This window comes from Elgaria multicarinata, chromosome 14 (assembly GCF_023053635.1).
Source record: "Elgaria multicarinata webbii isolate HBS135686 ecotype San Diego chromosome 14, rElgMul1.1.pri, whole genome shotgun sequence".
NCBI classification, from domain to species: Eukaryota; Metazoa; Chordata; class Lepidosauria; order Squamata; family Anguidae; genus Elgaria; species Elgaria multicarinata.
The window spans coordinates 18224938-18242681 of NC_086184.1; the positions used below are offsets into that span (position 1 = coordinate 18224938).

Here is a 17744-nt window from a genome sequence, read left to right on the forward strand (position 1 = left end):
ATTTATTTATAGACTTCGCTTCTCGGCCTTTTGGCTAAGATCAAGTGTAGTATTTATAGACTGTTAAAATGCTGGGAGAATAAAAAGGTCTTCATCTGGCGTCTAAAATCATATAATGTAGGTGCCAAGTGAACCTCCTTAGGGAGCTTATTCCACAGCCGGGGTGCCACAGCAGAGAAGGCCCTCCTCCTGGTAGCCAACTACCTCACTTCCTTTGGAAGTCATATGGAAGGCTATACACACCCACCTGTCCCAGATGCGTTTCGACCACAAGGGTCTCAGGCCAAGCATGATATGACACAACAGTTGTCACTACTATTATAAACCGTTTTAAAGCTCGTCATTTTGATCACGTCACCCCGCTTCTAAAATCCCTTCACTGGCTCCCCATCTCCTACAGAATTCAATACAAGCTTCTCCTTTTGACTTCTAAAGCTTGTCATGGTCTGGCTCCTCCCTATCTCTCGTCTCTTATTTCACATTACTGTCCTGCTCGCACCCTTCGCTCTCATAACACCATGTCTCTTACTCGCCCAAGAGTTTTTTACTTCTCTTGCTCGTCTTCGCCCATTTTCGCTCGCTGCCCCCTGTCCCCGGAATTCTCTTCCAGCGCATATATTATTATTATTATTATTATTATTATTATTATTATTATTAATAATAATAATAGTAGTAGTAGTAGCATAGATCCTGCCTAAGTCAGTGGGATAAGAACTTATTCAACATAATAGCCCAAAACATAGATTTTTCTTGTTAACTTAATTTTTCCATTCAGACCAAATATTAAGTCTTGTATAGCTTATCTGTGTCAGTCAGTTTATGGTTTAAGACATGAACTTTATTGCTCTTGTTATGTGAAGTCATGCCTGAGGCCAGAACTTCGGCAGTGGTGGTGGTCAACCCAAGACACTTGGAGATGGGCCATTGATAATCAACATGAGCTAGCAAAATCCTAAATAGATGCCGTCAAATACAGGCTTGCCCAATTTGGCCGGGTGCAGCCTGTCCCCCGCTTTGCAGTTTTTGCAATCCCAAACAAGCCCCAAATACAGAAGCATCCCTGAGCCCCCAACGGGCAGCCACCCATGGCTAGTGGGCTGCACGCAGCCCACATCTGACCATGGTGGAAGTGTGCTGAACTTGGGGCCAAACTCCATTTGTTAAACAGGAAGAACACCCACCAGGCATTTTTTAAAAAACGAAATGAGAGGCCACACTTGGGAGCGGAGCTGCTGTCAGGGCGACGGAACTGCTTAAGCCTTTCTATTCCAGCTATTTGTCTGTTTATATTTACAGGTTAATTTTCTATGCTGCCTTTTCACCAAATAGCTGTTTCTCAGAACACTTCTGCTTTCGATGGGAGGCAAATGACGTGGCTTGCTAAGTAATCCACAAAGCTTTTATTAAGCAACAAACGTCTCTTCTACCTGAATAGAGTCTAACCTCTTGGAAATGTCCCCCTAGGCAAAACTATGCAAACTAAGCAAGACAATTGTCCGACAAAGGAGAACAGTTAGCCCCTTCCCAAATGCTGTAACTTCAGAGCGCCTGGGGCGGAGGCAGGTTCTGGCATAATCGAACCCACTTTCTCACGCCTTCCTTCCGCGCCGTGTGTTTGAGCTTTTGGTGGACCCTAGCATCAGTTAGCTTGTCGGGATGCTCACCTCCGGAAGAAACCTCACTTCCCACTGAGTGTGTAGGATTGGCCTTGAGGAGATAAGCTCTGGAGAGGGCTGACTTCCAGCTGGGGAATCGCCCGTGAGAGCTTCCTGCTCCACTGGTACAGGCTGGCTGGTGTCTGGCGCCTCCTCCTCTAGGTCTGAATCTGATTCTGATTGATTACATGAAACATCTCCCAAAATAGGGCCAGTAGGGTTAGACATGACAATAGCTTTCAAGTAGTCTGCTTGTCAGATTGTCTCCCCCCACCCCCCAGCTGTCCTCCGAACCACAGTGGGAGGAAAAAATAAGAAGACCTGGTATTATTTCCCCAGTGCAGAAAAAATCAGCTAGGGAGGGAAGGTCAGACAGATAGCAGAGAGAGAGAGAGAGAGAGAGAGAGAGAGAGAGAGAGAGAGAGAGGAGAGGGTGAAGCGGCTTGCTTCCCAGCTTCATAACAATCAATCCGGAGTGTGTTTGTGCGTTTTGAAGAACATTAATTTGGCCCTTTCCCTGTTGGCTATTTGTGCTGGTGGCTACCAATAGAAGTGGGAAAGGAATCTACATTTAGAATTGCTCTCTTTTTTCGAGCGAATCGCTATAAGTCAGCTCCCCCTAATCTTTCTGAAAAGTCTCAATTTCTCTCAAATGACATATGCATTTGTTCGAAAAAGAACACACTCTATATCAAGTGGTTGATTAACCCTGAAACGCAGCTACCAAAGAGAAATAAAATCTACCCAAAGTGTAAAAAAAAAAGAAAAAGAAAATAAGTTATGATGGCTGGAAATTAAATGACAAAGGATAATATTTTAATTTATGACCCCTGTCATGATTGCTGGCTACATTAGTTATGGCCTCATTTCCACTGATGAATCTGGCAGCAAATGGCATTTTTACTACTCCACTGCGGACAAGATGAATATCATCAGTGAACAATGAGCTCCTTGTAATTTCTCGCACGCTGCTTTGCTACTATCTTAGAGAGCGCGAGAGAGCTTATTATTCACTATTTATTGGGCTCTGCAGCAAAGAATACATGCGTGGCTCTTCAGTGAAATGCACATGCCGTGTTCGCTGCACGTTTTTGTTTAATTCCACAGTTAAACAAAAGCACCAACTGCAGAACAGATAAGGGAGAGACCCCCTTGGTGATACAGCAGCAATGCTTTGAAGTAAACCAAACCAAACCCCTTGTGCGTTTATTGTCCAGACTGCTCTGCAAGTGTATCAGCGAGGCTGGTCCAGGTCCAGGCTCTAAAAGGGCTGGACCAGTGAAGCAAAAGCTGTCTGGCGTTTTCTCTAATGTTCAGCCCCAGAGAACGGTCAGCTTGAATCGGAGCTGGAGGGGCGGAAGGCTAGAGGGGAGGAAGCCTACGGCAAATGTTGGGGTGGAGACTCATCACCAGAGCTGGAACTCCTGTTTCACTGCTGCTTGGATTGCAGGACATAGTATTATTTATTATTATTTATTGCATTTGTATACCGCCCCATAGTTGAAGCCCTCTGGACGGTTCACATAAGATAACAGTAAAGCAGAACAACTGGGTTGGGCACCCTAGTGACAATATATATGATAATAATAGCAATAGTGATGACAATAGTAATAAAACAATTATAATTATTTAATTTTTCGGTGTAGTTCAAACACCCACCCACACCCACACCCACACCCACACACCACACACACATATAATAGAAACAGATGTACAATATATATTGAGCCAATAAAAACCAATATTATACCAAACGTGTTTCGACCTATAGTCTTCTCTAGTGGTAAAATAAACATGCTATTATTATCAGATGATATTCTGGAGGTGACAGACTTGACCTTGGGGGAGCTAGGGGTGGCAACGGCCGACAGAAAGCTCTGGCGTGGACTAGTCCATGAAGTCACGAAGAGTCGGAAGTGACTGAACGAATAAACAACAACAATTATTATCAGATATATTGTCCCTAGTGTACCCAACCCAGTGGTTCTGTTTTACTGTTGTATGTTTAAGGGGTTGGGAGAAATTTCCTGTTCTGTTTGGATTGCAGGACACTCCAGGGAAAGTGACACTTTGGCAAGTATGATCTTTTTGCCACTACTTTTAAGAGCCTCATCAGATGGGGGCGGGGGGAGCGGAAATCGCATTTCCCTACCATCGTTTTACCTCCTGCTGCTGTTCCACAATAGGGACGAACAGCTTCTTCTTTCTTCACACGGGGAAGAAAGAGGAAGCAAGCAACAACCACATGGCCCATTCAGTGGGTGTTATTATCGCGCTGCTTCTCCTGCACACAGCAGGAACTGGCGGCAGGTATTGTTATAATAAAAAACACCCAGATTTTTGGGTCTTATTTTTTGACGGAAAAAAGAGCAGAATGAGTGGGAGGCAGATGTTGTTGTCAAAAGGACCTGTGAACATCCATGAGCACCCAGTAGTGAGTGTGATATAAAATGCTCATCTGATGACGCTTACAATGTAATCCTACATGTCTGCTCAGACCTAAGCCCTATTGAGTTGAATAGGACGTCTTCCCAGCTAAGTGTGTGTAGCTGGGGTGTGCAATTGCAGGAGGTCTTGGGACCATTTTTGTCCATCTCTTTGAGTGTGGGAAAAAATGTTTACTTTTTAAAAAACAACAACAAATGCATCTGTAACGGTTATGAAGTGTCCAAAGGGTCAAATGTAACTTTCAAAGAAGCTAAATTTGACCCCTTTTGTGCATGTAGCCCCTATGGATGTCATTTTCCCACCCCAATTGTTTATCCTAAAATTGGGGGGCATTGGAGAGTGGTATGGATCAGGTGTTGCCCATCCCTGGTGTATAGAATAGGATTTCAGCCTTGCCCCTTAATCAAATAATTCATTCTTACATTTAGAGTCCTTCGTGTATAAATTCTAATTAAAAAAAAATCAAGGTTAATAGAGATGGACCCATTGGAAATTATTCCCATTATCTAACTCCTTCAAGCTGATCAGTTAAGATGGATGGTACAATAATTTTAATCTTGCCACAAAATCACTTACAGCATGCAGGCTGTGGTAGGAAGTTGTCACCTTTACGAACACAACACATACGTAGGGGGCATAGGATTCCCCCCCCTAGTTTCCTTTTCTCTCCCCTAAATTAAAACCCCCAAACATTGTAACCTTCCCTCCTAGGAGACTTGCTCTAGCCTCCTGACCATTTTATGACCTTTTTTCCAGCTCCGAAATATGCCAAATTAATCTACAGTATGTCAGCTGCATTCTTAAGGTTTTCAGGTCACACGGTTTGGATTCTTTTCCGTGATAAAACTGAACTTTCCTGGGGGAGGAAAGCACCCACCCCAAATATACCCAGAAGCACCCAAGCAAGCCTTATTGATGGGATCTTTCACTGAAGCTGCCACATTGGGTGAGGCAACGGAAAGGCAATGAAAAGCGAATTTCCAAAAGTTAAGGGGTTTCCGCCTAATGCCCTCAATTCCCCCATTACTTTGGCAGGTGAAACCTCAGCAACTGCACAGAAGAAGTGGGGAAGAGAATTTGGAATGAAGAGCTCTTTGCCATCTGCTGTAACAGCAGCATGCCAAATATTGTTCCAGGAAGCCTTTCCTTAATGACCAGCCACGGTTCATGCCTCACTTTTCATTTTGCTTCTTTAAAAATCTATTTTAAGGTGTTTTATTCTGGTTTTATTTTATCTTGTACACCGCTCCAAAATTTTGAATGGGGAGCGGCATATAAATATTGTAAATAAATAAATAAATAAATAAAAATAAATATTAATGCTAATTTGTTAAAGGGTCCTGTGTTATTCCAATGCTCATTATTCCATTCTCATGGCTGTTTACAGGTTATTTAGACAACGTTGTGACCCTCCAAGTTTCTCCTCTGTTTTTAAACAGCACCTTTGGTGAGTATTGTTAAAGCAGGGAAAATGCAGTATTTTTAAAAAGCGAAAGAAAACACTATTTCCATGTGCGTGTTTGCTCTGTTCTACTCTATGACAATGCCACTTAGAGGTCATGTAGTGGAAAAGCAGGAAAGAAAATGCGCTTCATGTAGGGCTCGGTTCTCAGTTTTGTGATGAAATCAAAAGTAGGCACAGCTGATTAACAGCCTTGTGTAGAAAAGTTCAGAGATAGCTCCCTTACATAGGTGCCCTGCTGGAAAAAAATCTGGCAACCCAATTGTCCTCTTGTCAGCACCTTTTTCTTTTTTCTGTTTTTCTACCTGCTCCACTGCTTGGATCTAGACAGCCTACAACAGGTTTATATTGTGGTTCCTTGCCCATGCTTGGATGCGGTGGGATAAACACAGTATTTCATTTCCAACACTGACGCGAGAGTTTCTTTAAATGTTTCTACCATGTTTGAAATTGGGTTGCATCTGTGGCATGCAAAATGTCCCCCTGCTCACTGCGGTGGCATACATACCGTTGCGTTTTTTCTCATAATGCCTTTGACTCGTTTATTCTAAAAATAAACGAGGACCAAAAATAAGCAAATCAGGCATTCTAACAACCTGTTCTACTTCTCTCTCTCTCTCTCTTACACACACACACACTCACACACACCTCATCACAGGCTATTACTTGGCTACATTACCAAGCCAACATTAATCTGGAAAGAGGGCTGTTACCAGCTGTCATCACAGCTTTGATTCATCGTCTTTAAATAAAGATGCACCTACCTTTACCGTTAAAGTTGTCACTGCAACCTACATGTTGAAACAAGATCTGCTTAGTCAAGGGGAAAAAAGAACAAGTGGCTCCCTCCTCGATCACAGTTCAGATCCTGACTGGAGACTTTTGTTTCCAGCTTATTGTTGTGGCAAAAGAGAATAAGGGTGCAATCCTATGTACGCTTCCTGGGTAATGCCGGATGCTGCAAGACTATTTTCTATCTAAATGTGCGTAAGGTTGCACCCTAATGGGGATTTGAGCGTCTCGTAGGGTCCGAGAGTCCCCTGGATCAGGCTAAGGTGGACGTAAGGAGTGGTGGCAGCCTACCTTGCTGGGTTGGTGTTCAATCTGAGCAACCTTTTGTCCTTGCCTACACTGCTGAGAATTAGGGTATACCTCCTTCCTCCCTTCACACATTCCATCTGCATTTTACATATTGTCAGTGTCTTTTGTCATCATCTGCTCATTGAAAGAACTGGACTTTTTATAGGAGAATTTTGTTCTACTTGCGTTCATTTGCGTTAGTGCTGATGTACATTAGCGCTAATGCGCGTAAGTACAAATTCCAGCTTCTCAAAAGTGGAAATCTGGTCTACGAGTCTGTGGAATCCACCTGACGTGGAAGAAAACCCATATGTTGAAGGATTTGCAGGTTAGGTTCATACAAATCCATACTTGTTTGAATCCCTTGTGTATTTCTCTGACATTCCTAGTCATACTTTGGCGCAGCGGAGAATAGGCAATTGGTACATTTTCTGGTGATAAGTCAAGATAAAGCAGAGATGTCTGCCTGCTGGAGTCACCAACCTAAACTTCCTCATGCTTGGTGACACAGTGACCCTGTTCAGATGACACGGTAAGCCACAGTGTTAAGCTTTTTGAGCTAAACATTATGGCTTAGCGTGTCATGTGAACCATGACTTAGTGTGTTGTGTGAACCATTCCTAACCATGGTGGCTACATAACCATGGTTTAAACATGCTCACTAACCATTTACTGCAAAAGAGTTAGTGGCCAAACAATGGCTTAGCATGTTGTCTGAACAGGCCCAGTGAGAAGGGAAGAGATTTGGAAACTCTCATTCTATCTGGTACAGTTTGTGCTTCCATATTCCGGACTTTTACTCCCCGCCTGCTGAGCTGCTCCTGACCTTTTGAAGAAACACTGCATTTGTTTCCATTAGCTAAGTGATTACTTTTGATGAATATTACATGGGTTAAATGAAAGGGGGAAGGAGGAAAAGAAACTGCACATTTTATGGCTCAGAAGAGGAGGGCTTTTGGGCATTTTCATCCAAGGTGTTTGCTTTATCCTTCACACACTCGCTTTTGACTTGGTCTCTGTTTCTAGCAAAGTTTTGGCTGGTGTGTGCATTCCATAAAAATGGCAAAAGTCTGTCTAATATCGCTCAGAGAGTTTGAGGACAAGCCTGAAGAGATTTCTCCCTTTGCTGAGCTTTAGAGGTCAAGGGTTTATGCCTGACCTTATCATTTATTAATTTTCATCACCGGCCAACCCAAATAGCCTTCGTTTTCTGTGATCTGAACAATTTTGCATTTCATCTTGGGCCCAGTTCCCTGGGGGGAGTGCAAGCCCCAATGAAATAAATAAGAGTGGCACAAAAGCAGAATAACCCATTCCCAGGGCCTCACACTCATCAGCAAGGACAGCTTTTGAGTTCTGGATTTTGAGCAAAAGAACATGGGGCAAAGGAGAAACTAAGTTTGCTTTGCAAACTTGTCATTGTGGGGTGGGTTTCTGCACCAAACGTGCCCACATACTGCACCAAGAAAGCACTTGTATTGCAGGCAGACTGAAATATGCAAATAAGACAGCGTGTTGTAGTGGTTAAAGTCTTGGACTATGACTGGGGACATCCAAGTTCAAATTCTTACTCAGAAATAGAGCTCACTGAATGGTCCTAGACCAATAGCTAATTCTCAGACTAACCTACCTCACAGGGTTGTTGTGAGGAGAAAACGTGTGTGTGTGTGTGTGTGTGTGTGTTTGAAAGTGAGAAAAAACTGCCTTCAGCCTGGAGGAAAGGTGTGCAATATAAAATGTAATAAATCAATCGTGGCTTACAAAGATGTTAGTTTTTACAGAAGCACGGCCGATATGCATGGCTTGTTTTCAAACGCTGTATCTGAACTTTTGAGGTTCTTTGCCATTGCTGATGCAAGAAATGGTGTGAAGGTGGGCCAGACACAAATGAAGGCCGCTTCCCATGTTATTTTCCCTAAGGTGAGAGAGATGTTGTGTTTCATATGCATGCATGCTTGTTTATTTACTGCATGTGCTTTGCTCTTCCTCCAAAGAGCTTGGAGCTTGGACACACAGCTCCCAAGTGGTCTCCTGTTGAGGCAGCTTTCAGCACAGGTGGGCGCCATGCAGATTATTATTATTATTATTATTATTATTATTATTATTATTATTATTTATATAGCACCAACAATGTACTTGGTGCTGTACAAAATATACAAATAAAACAGCGATACCCTGCCTAGAGGCTTACAATCTAAAATCACATTAAAACATATGAAGGGGGGAAGGGGTTCACAAAGCAGAAATAAGAGAATAATCATAGTAATAAGAACAGTAGATCAAGCTAAAATACCAAAAGCTATTGAAAACAAATGAGTTTTCAAATGCATTTTAAAATCTACAATGGAACTCGTGGTACGTAGTTGCTCTGGAAGAGCATTCCAAGCAAACAGGGCAGCCAGAGAGAATGGGCAAAACCTGGCAAGAGAGATAGAAACTCTTGGGCAGGAGAGCAACATAACATTTTCAGATGGGGATCTAGTGGGAGATCGCAGGATGATTTGCAGTAGAGCAGCAAAGATTTCCTCCTCATAACAAGGGTGCTGAACCTCAGGCCTGGGGTCCCAATCCGTTCCTTCTGGTCTCCTGATCTCCACGTGGACATACTTCCTTCCCGTTTCATCCAACCACCAATTGGTTGGTTGTTTCTCAGGTTTTCTGCAGTTTTTCCCCATTCTAAAAGGTTGAAATGTGGCTCCTAAGCCTTTGTTACTGGCTGCAAGAGCTTTAAGCTAGAATATACTGTTATTTTGGGGGATACGCCGAGGAAAGCTTGGACAATGGCAACCAGGGAGAGGGCCTTTTCAGTGGTGGCCCCTCAATTATGGAATAATCTCCCCAATGAGGCTTGCCTGGCACCAATGTTGTTATCTTTTCAGCACCAGGTCAAGACTTTTTTCTTCTCCCAGGCATTTAACAGCACTTAACAGCATATGCTGAGTTTTTTAACTGACCCCAGAATAGGTGTTTTAAACGGATATTGCCTGTTTTTGTTTGTATTTTATGCTTTTTATGGTTTTAAATTTTGTATATGTTTTTAACGTTCACTGTTTTTAACTTTTGTAAACCTCCCAGAGAGCTTCGGCTATGGGGTGGTATGATAATAATAATAATAATAATAATAATAATAATAATAATAATAATAATAAATGGGGCCTGCCTTTTGCCTTCAGTGCCACCCACCACAGTCATGCATCTCCAAAGATCTTCTCCAAAATTGAATTTGGTCCTTGGGGCTGAAAGAAGTTCAACACCCCATTGTATAATGATGGGAAGAATGAAATGGCCTAAATTAGGCTGTTAAAATCCCTGATTTGGAAGGCAGTTGCACATTTGGTTTAAAAAACATTTTTTTCTATTTAATTTTCAATTTTCCTCTTTTTAAAAAATATTCACACAATAATTTTGCATGCTCTCTGTATGCAGAAACCCCTGCCTTGCCTGTGGGCATTTAATTGCTCTCCTGAAATGCACAGAACCATGACATTTGCTATGAGAAGGAAGGAGAATGAAAATGCCATATATGAAGTAGCCACACATGATAAATGCTCAAGCACATGGGAAGGAACACCATGGGTGTTCCATGGTGAAAGCGCATATGTAGTCAGGGTGCAGCAGTTTTGTCCTTTGAATACTACAGTCCAATGTAGATGCTGCTTTCAAGTTTCAAGTATGTTTGTTGAGGACTAGAAACTTATTCATGTTTCTTTTTCATGAATGGTTCTCCAGATTATAAACCCATTGCCAGATTCTGTATTATATACAAAATTCTGTGCATGATCCCCATGTGCAGATTTGCAGAATTAATTGACAACCAAATATGAGTATCCTCTGTCCTCTCAACTTTGCAAGCATGCTCATGTGCTACACAGACAGCTGTCACTTGACAAATGCAATCGCATGTTAACAAATCTCATGACCTTGACTCTTCCAGTTCGCTCTTGTTGTGGTTATTGACTGTTGTGCTATTTGGAACCACAGAGTCCCTCCGAGAATTGCCTTCACATCTGCTTCACATCAATGTGTTCCTTGCTCAAGTACAATTACAACCTCAACATTTAAATAAAATGCTTAATTAAAAGATAAGACTGGTCAACATGAAGATGGCCAGGAAAGATATCATGTGCTCATCTAATTAACGGCGACTCAAGGGCTATTCCTGGAAATGGTGCTGTTAAAGGTCACTTTGTTGAGACAAACAAGGCGCTTCTGGATACCTTGGGAAATGAAAGCAAGCAGCGTATGGCAAACCGTGAAGAAAGAAAGCAGAAGTCAGCTCAAGGGCCAGAAGGATTTCTGAGCTGCGTCTTTTTGGGGCCACTTTTGGGCAGTGGACAGATGGTGAGATTTGAACTGGTGAGTCCTGGGTTCAGATCCCTGCTCGGTTCACTGGGCCAGTCATTGTGGCCTGAATGTGCAGCAGAAAGAGGTGGCATCACTGCATGCTAAGACAGTCACTTAAAAAGAAAAGCTCCCCTCTGTCAATAACTCCTTGCAAATAGATAATCAGCAGAGCAGGGAACAATATTCCTCCCTGATATGCTAGTTTTCTATCTGCAGGCAGTTTTAAAAAATATGGCTAGCTTTCCAAAGTGGTCTCCCCAATCTAAAGACTGAAGATAGTTCATTCCACCACCTAAGCATTCTTCTGCCTTGTTCTCCCCGCTACCTCCACTCTGCTTTAATTAGTAAAATGTAGCACAATGGAGAGCAAACGCCTGAACTGAGCTCATGAATTAAAGCCGTATGTTTGTGACAGAGACTTCACACTGTAATCAGGTCAAGTAGGCAATGGGGAGCAATTTGTGCACGTCTTGCCTTGTCTTCTGCTTGTGGCGGTGAAGAATGCAAATGTCAGGGAGGAGATGAGAGGTGGAGGCGACGGCTGCGTGTGTGAAATAATGGGAGAGACAATGGTGAGGGAAAAAGTAAGTCTGGTAGAAGGGAAAGAGGTATGTGAGAAGATGGCACACACGAGAGAGAGAGAGAGAGAGAGAGAGAGAGAGAGAGAGAGAGGCAGGCAGGCAACCGTGCCCTCATTCCAGGGCTGGCCCAAAATATTCAGGGCCCCGGACAGAGGAGCTTCAGTGGATGAGTTCTTCAGCATCAACTCCAAGGAGGATTCAGACATACTTCCTCGCTCCTCCTAAGTAGGCATTCCCTCATGGATCCTGCTACATTCAAGGGAAATACCACTGTCCTATGACTCTGAAAAGTGGGCCTCGTTCTCTTCCAGCAAGCAGGAAAGCCCCAGGGAGCCTTCCTCAACCGGACCCTGACTTCTCAGATCTTCACTGCCTAAGAGCCAGCAACTGCAGAAAAAGGCGCTTGCCCTTGAAGATAGTTGGATACAGCACCTGTGGGGGAAGAACTCACTGAAGATGCACCCAGGCCAGTGTGGAGGACACTTGCCTTGGACCTTAAGTGGTGGAGTTGCTAGCCATGGTGCTGAATTCAAGCTAGGGCCTGGTCTTATGATACTCTCCAGGGTCCTGAACCTACCCTGCTTCAGATTTGAACCCATTAGCCGCTTTTCTTTGTGCCTTCTCACCAGAGGTGTCCCCTCACCCGCATGATGGAATTCCCAATGGGTCAAGGCACCTGCTTGGTGCCCACATGCTTATGGTTGTGGTGCCCAGCAAAGATGTTCTACTATTTAATGTATTTTAAAGTTGACTTCCTTCTTTAACCAGTTGTTAAAGAAAGAGGTAATTCTGGTTTTGAATTTGATCTCTTTTTTGTAAACTGCCCTGGAAGATTCGCTGAATAGTGATATGTGAACCTTTTAAATGAATAAATAATACATAAATGTTTACTCTTGCTAATAAAGCCAAGCCTTGTAAATGGTACTGCCTGTTTATCATGGAGGAAGGTGCAGCCACCTTTGAGCACGGCCCCATGTGAATCGGGGCTGACTTCCTGCCCTCAGCCCCAGGAGTTCCGGCGGGAAGCAGCACCCCACATGACATTTGCAACCAATGAGAGGTCCTGCACAAATCGACTACTGCTTGGCTTTCTGGTACCAGTAGTAGCCAGACAGTATCCGGTGGAATTTAAGTCTGCAAAATAAAAGGAGATTTAGTCTCATCTACTCTAATGGTTAGTTTTGAGAATAACATTGCTCTATCCCTGTCGTCATCATTTTTAAACCTACAGCGATCATTTCCTTTTCCAGCTAATGAACTACCTTGCCAATTCTGCCTTCCTAAATCACTTCCCTTGGATCTCATTTGCAGTAAACTGATGGCCACAAAGACTCCATTCTGAGCAGATGCGGTGGTATCTGGCTTCTTTAAAAAGCCAGAACAAAAGTGCTCTCCATCATTTCCCTTCCTTCAGCCACTATACAAATGTACGCAGGATATTAGGTTAGGCGTTAATGACTCAGCAGAGAGGAGGTGATTTGTAAATCGCTTCCGATCTTATTCTGTCATTAGTCAGTTGCAATGATGTGATGCCAATATCTTCCTTCTAGCAAGGTCCTTTCCGCCCATGTAATAACCTCTCCACAGACTTCAGTGTCTCAGGCTATCTTGGCAGATTGGGAAAACCTATTCATTCCATGAGTAACTCCGGTATAAATGCATTCTCAAAATCATCTGCAAGAAGGAAGGCAAAGGTGCATGGCGGACATGCCTCTATTCAAGTGCAGTCATCTTAAACCTTGATCTGTGTTTTTCCAGGCTATACTGAAAGCACTGAAAGTGCAATAAACTATTTGCCTTGAAGACCTCAAAGTGAATCATGTTTCTGAGAAGACATGGTACATAAGCAAAAGAATAAGATATGAATCGGCTTGTTGGATCAGACTGAATTTCATTTAGTCCAATGTATCCAACAGTACCCAAGCAAATGACCCTTAGGATACTTGGCTCAGCAATACTACAAGTGAGAAGGATCTTGGAATTGCTGTAGATCACAAGCTGAATAGGAGCCAACAGTGTGACGTGGCTGCAAAAAAAAGCAAATGCCATTTTGAGGTGCATTAATAGAAGTATAGCTTTTAAATAGTGTGAGATACTGGTTCCCCTCAATTCGGCACTGGTTAGGCCTCATCTTGAGTATTGTGCCCAGTTCTGGGCACCACATTCCAAGAAGGACGCAGACAAGCTGGAGCGTGTTCAGAGGAGGGCAACGAGGATGATCAGGGGTCTGGAAACAAAGCCCTATGAGGAGAGACTGAAAGAACTGGGCATGTTTAGCCTGGAGAAGAGTTGAGCGGAGACATCACAGCACTCTTCAAATACTTCAAAGGTTGTCACTCAGAGGAGGGCCAGGATCTCTTCTCGATCCTCCCAGAGTGCAGGACATGGAATACTGGGCTCAAGATACAGGAAGCCAGATTCTGGCTGGACATCAGGAAAAACCTCCTGATTATGACAATGGAACCCATGACCTAGGGAGGTCGTGGGCTCTCCCATGCTAGAGGCCTTCAAGAGGCAGCTGGACAGCCATCTTTCAGGTTATGTTTTAAGGTGGATTTCTGCATTGAGCAGGGGGGTTGGACTCAATGGCCTTATAAGCCCCTTCCAACTCAACTATTATATGATTCTAGGATCTCATAAGTGGGCCATCAAAAGTGATGGCCTGTCCATGGCGTTGGCCCCCAGAAGCTGGTATTCAGAGATCTACTGCATCTGAACATGGAGGCTCTGTTTAGCTCTCCACTGTATCCCACCAGCTTCTTTACAGGATCAGTCCTGAACTTCACGAAGAAGACCCACATGGCAGGAATGACACTTTCCTAGTGAGTTCCTGTTGATAAACCCATCCTCCATGAATTTGTCAAAACCTTTTTTGTTAAGGGAACCACCATATCCATGGCTATCACCAAGCCTTGTGACAGTAAATCCCATAATTCATTCTGTGTTGCATTAATGTTTATTTAGTGTCCATATCTTGCTTTTCAAAACGATTCTTTCAAAGCAACTTGCAGGACAGTAAAACAGAGTCACAATAAAAACACAAACTATCTCAGATGTAAATGTAACTTACAGCCCAACCTAGAGAGTTAAGTAGAGTTCTTCCAGCCCTACCTGGGATTGAACCTGGAGCCTTCCGCATGAAAAGCAGGTGCTCTACCACATAGCCATGGGTGTCTCAGAGGGACAGCAAACAACAATGAGCCAAGGAAGAAATGGAAAGAATGGCAAACTAAGGGAAAGACAAATGAAGTTGGGTGTGTGTGAGAGAGTGGGAGAAAAAGAGGCTAAGGCTGACACTAGTACAAAAAACAAACTGGACAGGTTAAAGCCATGGTTTAAGGTGTCTTCTGAACACAGAATGGTTTTCTGGCTTAACCACCATGTTTAAAGCTGTGGTTTAAAGTGTCTTCTGAACAGGGCCGCCAAGGGCCCGCTGATGAGAACATCTTGTGATTGCGCCTCCTCTTCATTATTGCAATCTGCTTGGTTGTCTGCCTCTCGCTATGGCCCATACAACAGTGGTGGTGAGAAGGGAGAATTGTAGATCATAGAATCACAGAATAGTAGTGTTGGAAGGGGCCTGCAGGGCCATTGAGTCCAATCCCCTGCCCAATGCAGGAATCTACCTTAAAGCCCCTGCCTGCTTGCTCACTGGTTCCCTGCCTGTCAGGCAAACAAGAAGTAGCAATGATGAGAACACAGCTGAGGAGAAAGAGCAGCTGGGGATGATGGTGGTGAGTAGGGAGACTCACTCTGAGAGGGGTGCATTGCGGGTGTCTTGCCCAGAGGCCCTTTGAAACCTGGAGCCAGCACTGCTAATGATAATATACATCAAAGTGCCATAAATACAAGCTCCAAAAGAGAGAGAAAAGTGAAAAAAACCCCACAAATTAGATGATGTACAATGCATTTCTAAAACACCAAGAATGAAACATCTTTTCAATTTCTGAGATTTACACATGCGAGTACACAATGGGAGCGTTTGCAAAACTGACTTCAGCTGGAGTCATAGGCCATAGCTAGACCTAAGGTTTATCCCTGGATCGTCCAGGGGTCAAACCTGTTCATCTAGGTGACACACAGGGGATCCAGTGCTCAGGCAGGGGCGAACCCTGGATGATCCCAGGATAAACCTTAGGTCCAGTTGTGGCCACAGTTTCCCTAATCGCTGCCAGTGACATCACACCAACCCACCTTAAGACTATTTTGATTATCATCATTTTGTTTTTAGGGGTGGAACATCCACCATTCTTCAGTGTGAATGACGTCCCTTCTCCAGAAGATGCTATGATTGTGCTATTGCTGTTTTCAGTTGTTGTGAGTGTTTACTGTGCTTATTTTGCATAAATAGTGTTAACCTGTTGGTTGTTTTCTGATGGTTTTAATTTTTGTGAACCTAGAGAGCTTCAGTTATTGGGCGGTATAAAAATGTAATAAATAAATAAATAAATAAATAAATAAATTTCAACTTTAATTGGACTGCCACAGACTAATTACTATATTTCACAACCACTTGACACTTCACAATTTCTCTCTCTCTCTAATTGTGTGTGTGTGCGTACTCACATCTGACAACTGAACACAAATCCATCTGATAAAGTGGAGTCGAATCCATGAAAGTTTATGCCATACCATTTTTTAAAATATTTAAATGCCATAAGGTTATCTTGTGTTTGCTACAAAAACAATGCTGATGAGCAACCCATAAAGCCCATTATTAAGGCTATGTTTGTTCACAGGGAACAGGAAATGCCATCCTACCAGATAATTCAATATTCAAAAACACTGGGGACTAACATTCAAATAGAACACAGTTGTTTTTCAGCCTTAGGTGTCATCTTAATTCATATGCAATTAAAAAAAGAACACTTGTAGAATAAAAAAAGCATTCTGAAGTTCATACACAAGGTCACACCTTTCTTCTCATTAATGATGTGGAAAACATGAAGTATTACACTTCTATACTCACAATTACTAACACCGATTAGAATCTCCATTTACCAATAAGCTGACATTTAAAAATCTACCCTTTACCATCCTAACTGCAAGTATGATGGAATGATTAAAGGCCATTAAGGGCTGAATTATCTGCATTGAGTGACCTTGAGTAAGTACTGTCCACTGAGAAAGAGTTCTCCCTCTCGCTCTCAAATAATTTCTAGGCTTCTTTTAAAGATAGACTTCTCTTTACAGGGAGAAGCAGGAAAGGTTCTCAAAGCAGTGAAGGTTCCTACCCTTGCAGGACTTTTCTGATCCTCCCCTTTCATAGTCATCATCTCCTTTCTCTTCACTGCAGTTCTCAAATATTCAACCTTAGGGTGACCATATGGAAAGGAGGACAGGGCTCCTGCATCATTAACATTTGTGTAGAAAAGGGAATTTCAGCAGGTGTCATCTGTACGCATGCAGCACCTGGTGAAATTCCCTCTTCGTCACACCAGTTAAAGCTTCAAGAGCCCTGCCCTCTTTTGTATCTTGTCAATAGGGCAGGGCTTCTGTAGCTTTAACTGGTGTGATGAAGAAGGATTTTCTCTCTTCACAAATGGCACCTGCTGAAATTCCCTTTTCTACACAACAGTTAAAGACAAAGGAGCCCAGTCCTCCTTTTCATACGGTCACCCTATTCAACCTTCTTTGTATCCCTTGACCCAAAGGCACTACCTCTTACATATGTTATTGGAGGTAATCTACATGTGTAGAAGAATTGGGTGATTCAGTCATACATGATGCTTGAGAATGATGCTGCTACATCCCTCAATGCTCCCATGGCAAATTCTTGACTCCATTCAGTCAAACAGCCCCTCCCCACCATTCTGACAGTTTAACCAGGGCTAAATCATGTGATTCTTCCCAACTTCCTTCCTAACTCTTTCACAAGATTCAGAGAATAGCCCAATAGGAAGAGCCTCACCTACCACTTGTATGCCTGCATGAATGGAAGCAACGACAGAGGTACCGACCCCTTCATGAATACCAGTCCCACTGAAGGCTCACTCACCTGGACATGTCAATGTCATGGACACATTGCCATTGTCACAGTCCTTCTCATAGTGGCAACGCTGCCAATTCATCAGGCAGACTCCATAGCCACAATGAAGTTCCTCTTGTTTGCAAGGCAGGATTTTCTTTTTATCTGGCAGTGGGAGGGGAGAAAGAGGACATTAAAAACGGTTT

At 43.1% G+C, this 17744-nt stretch overlaps 1 protein-coding gene across 1 annotated transcript in view; it reads right to left on the bottom strand.

The window, feature by feature from the left end:
- The window catches only part of BEAN1 (brain expressed associated with NEDD4 1), a 49863-nt gene that overhangs the window by 14414 nt on the left and 17705 nt on the right, over nt 1-17744 (bottom strand). The window contains exon 4 of the mRNA XM_063141444.1: nt 17569-17703. Coding sequence (XP_062997514.1) covers nt 17569-17703 — 135 coding nt within the window. The remainder of the gene's footprint in view (nt 1-17568; nt 17704-17744) is intronic.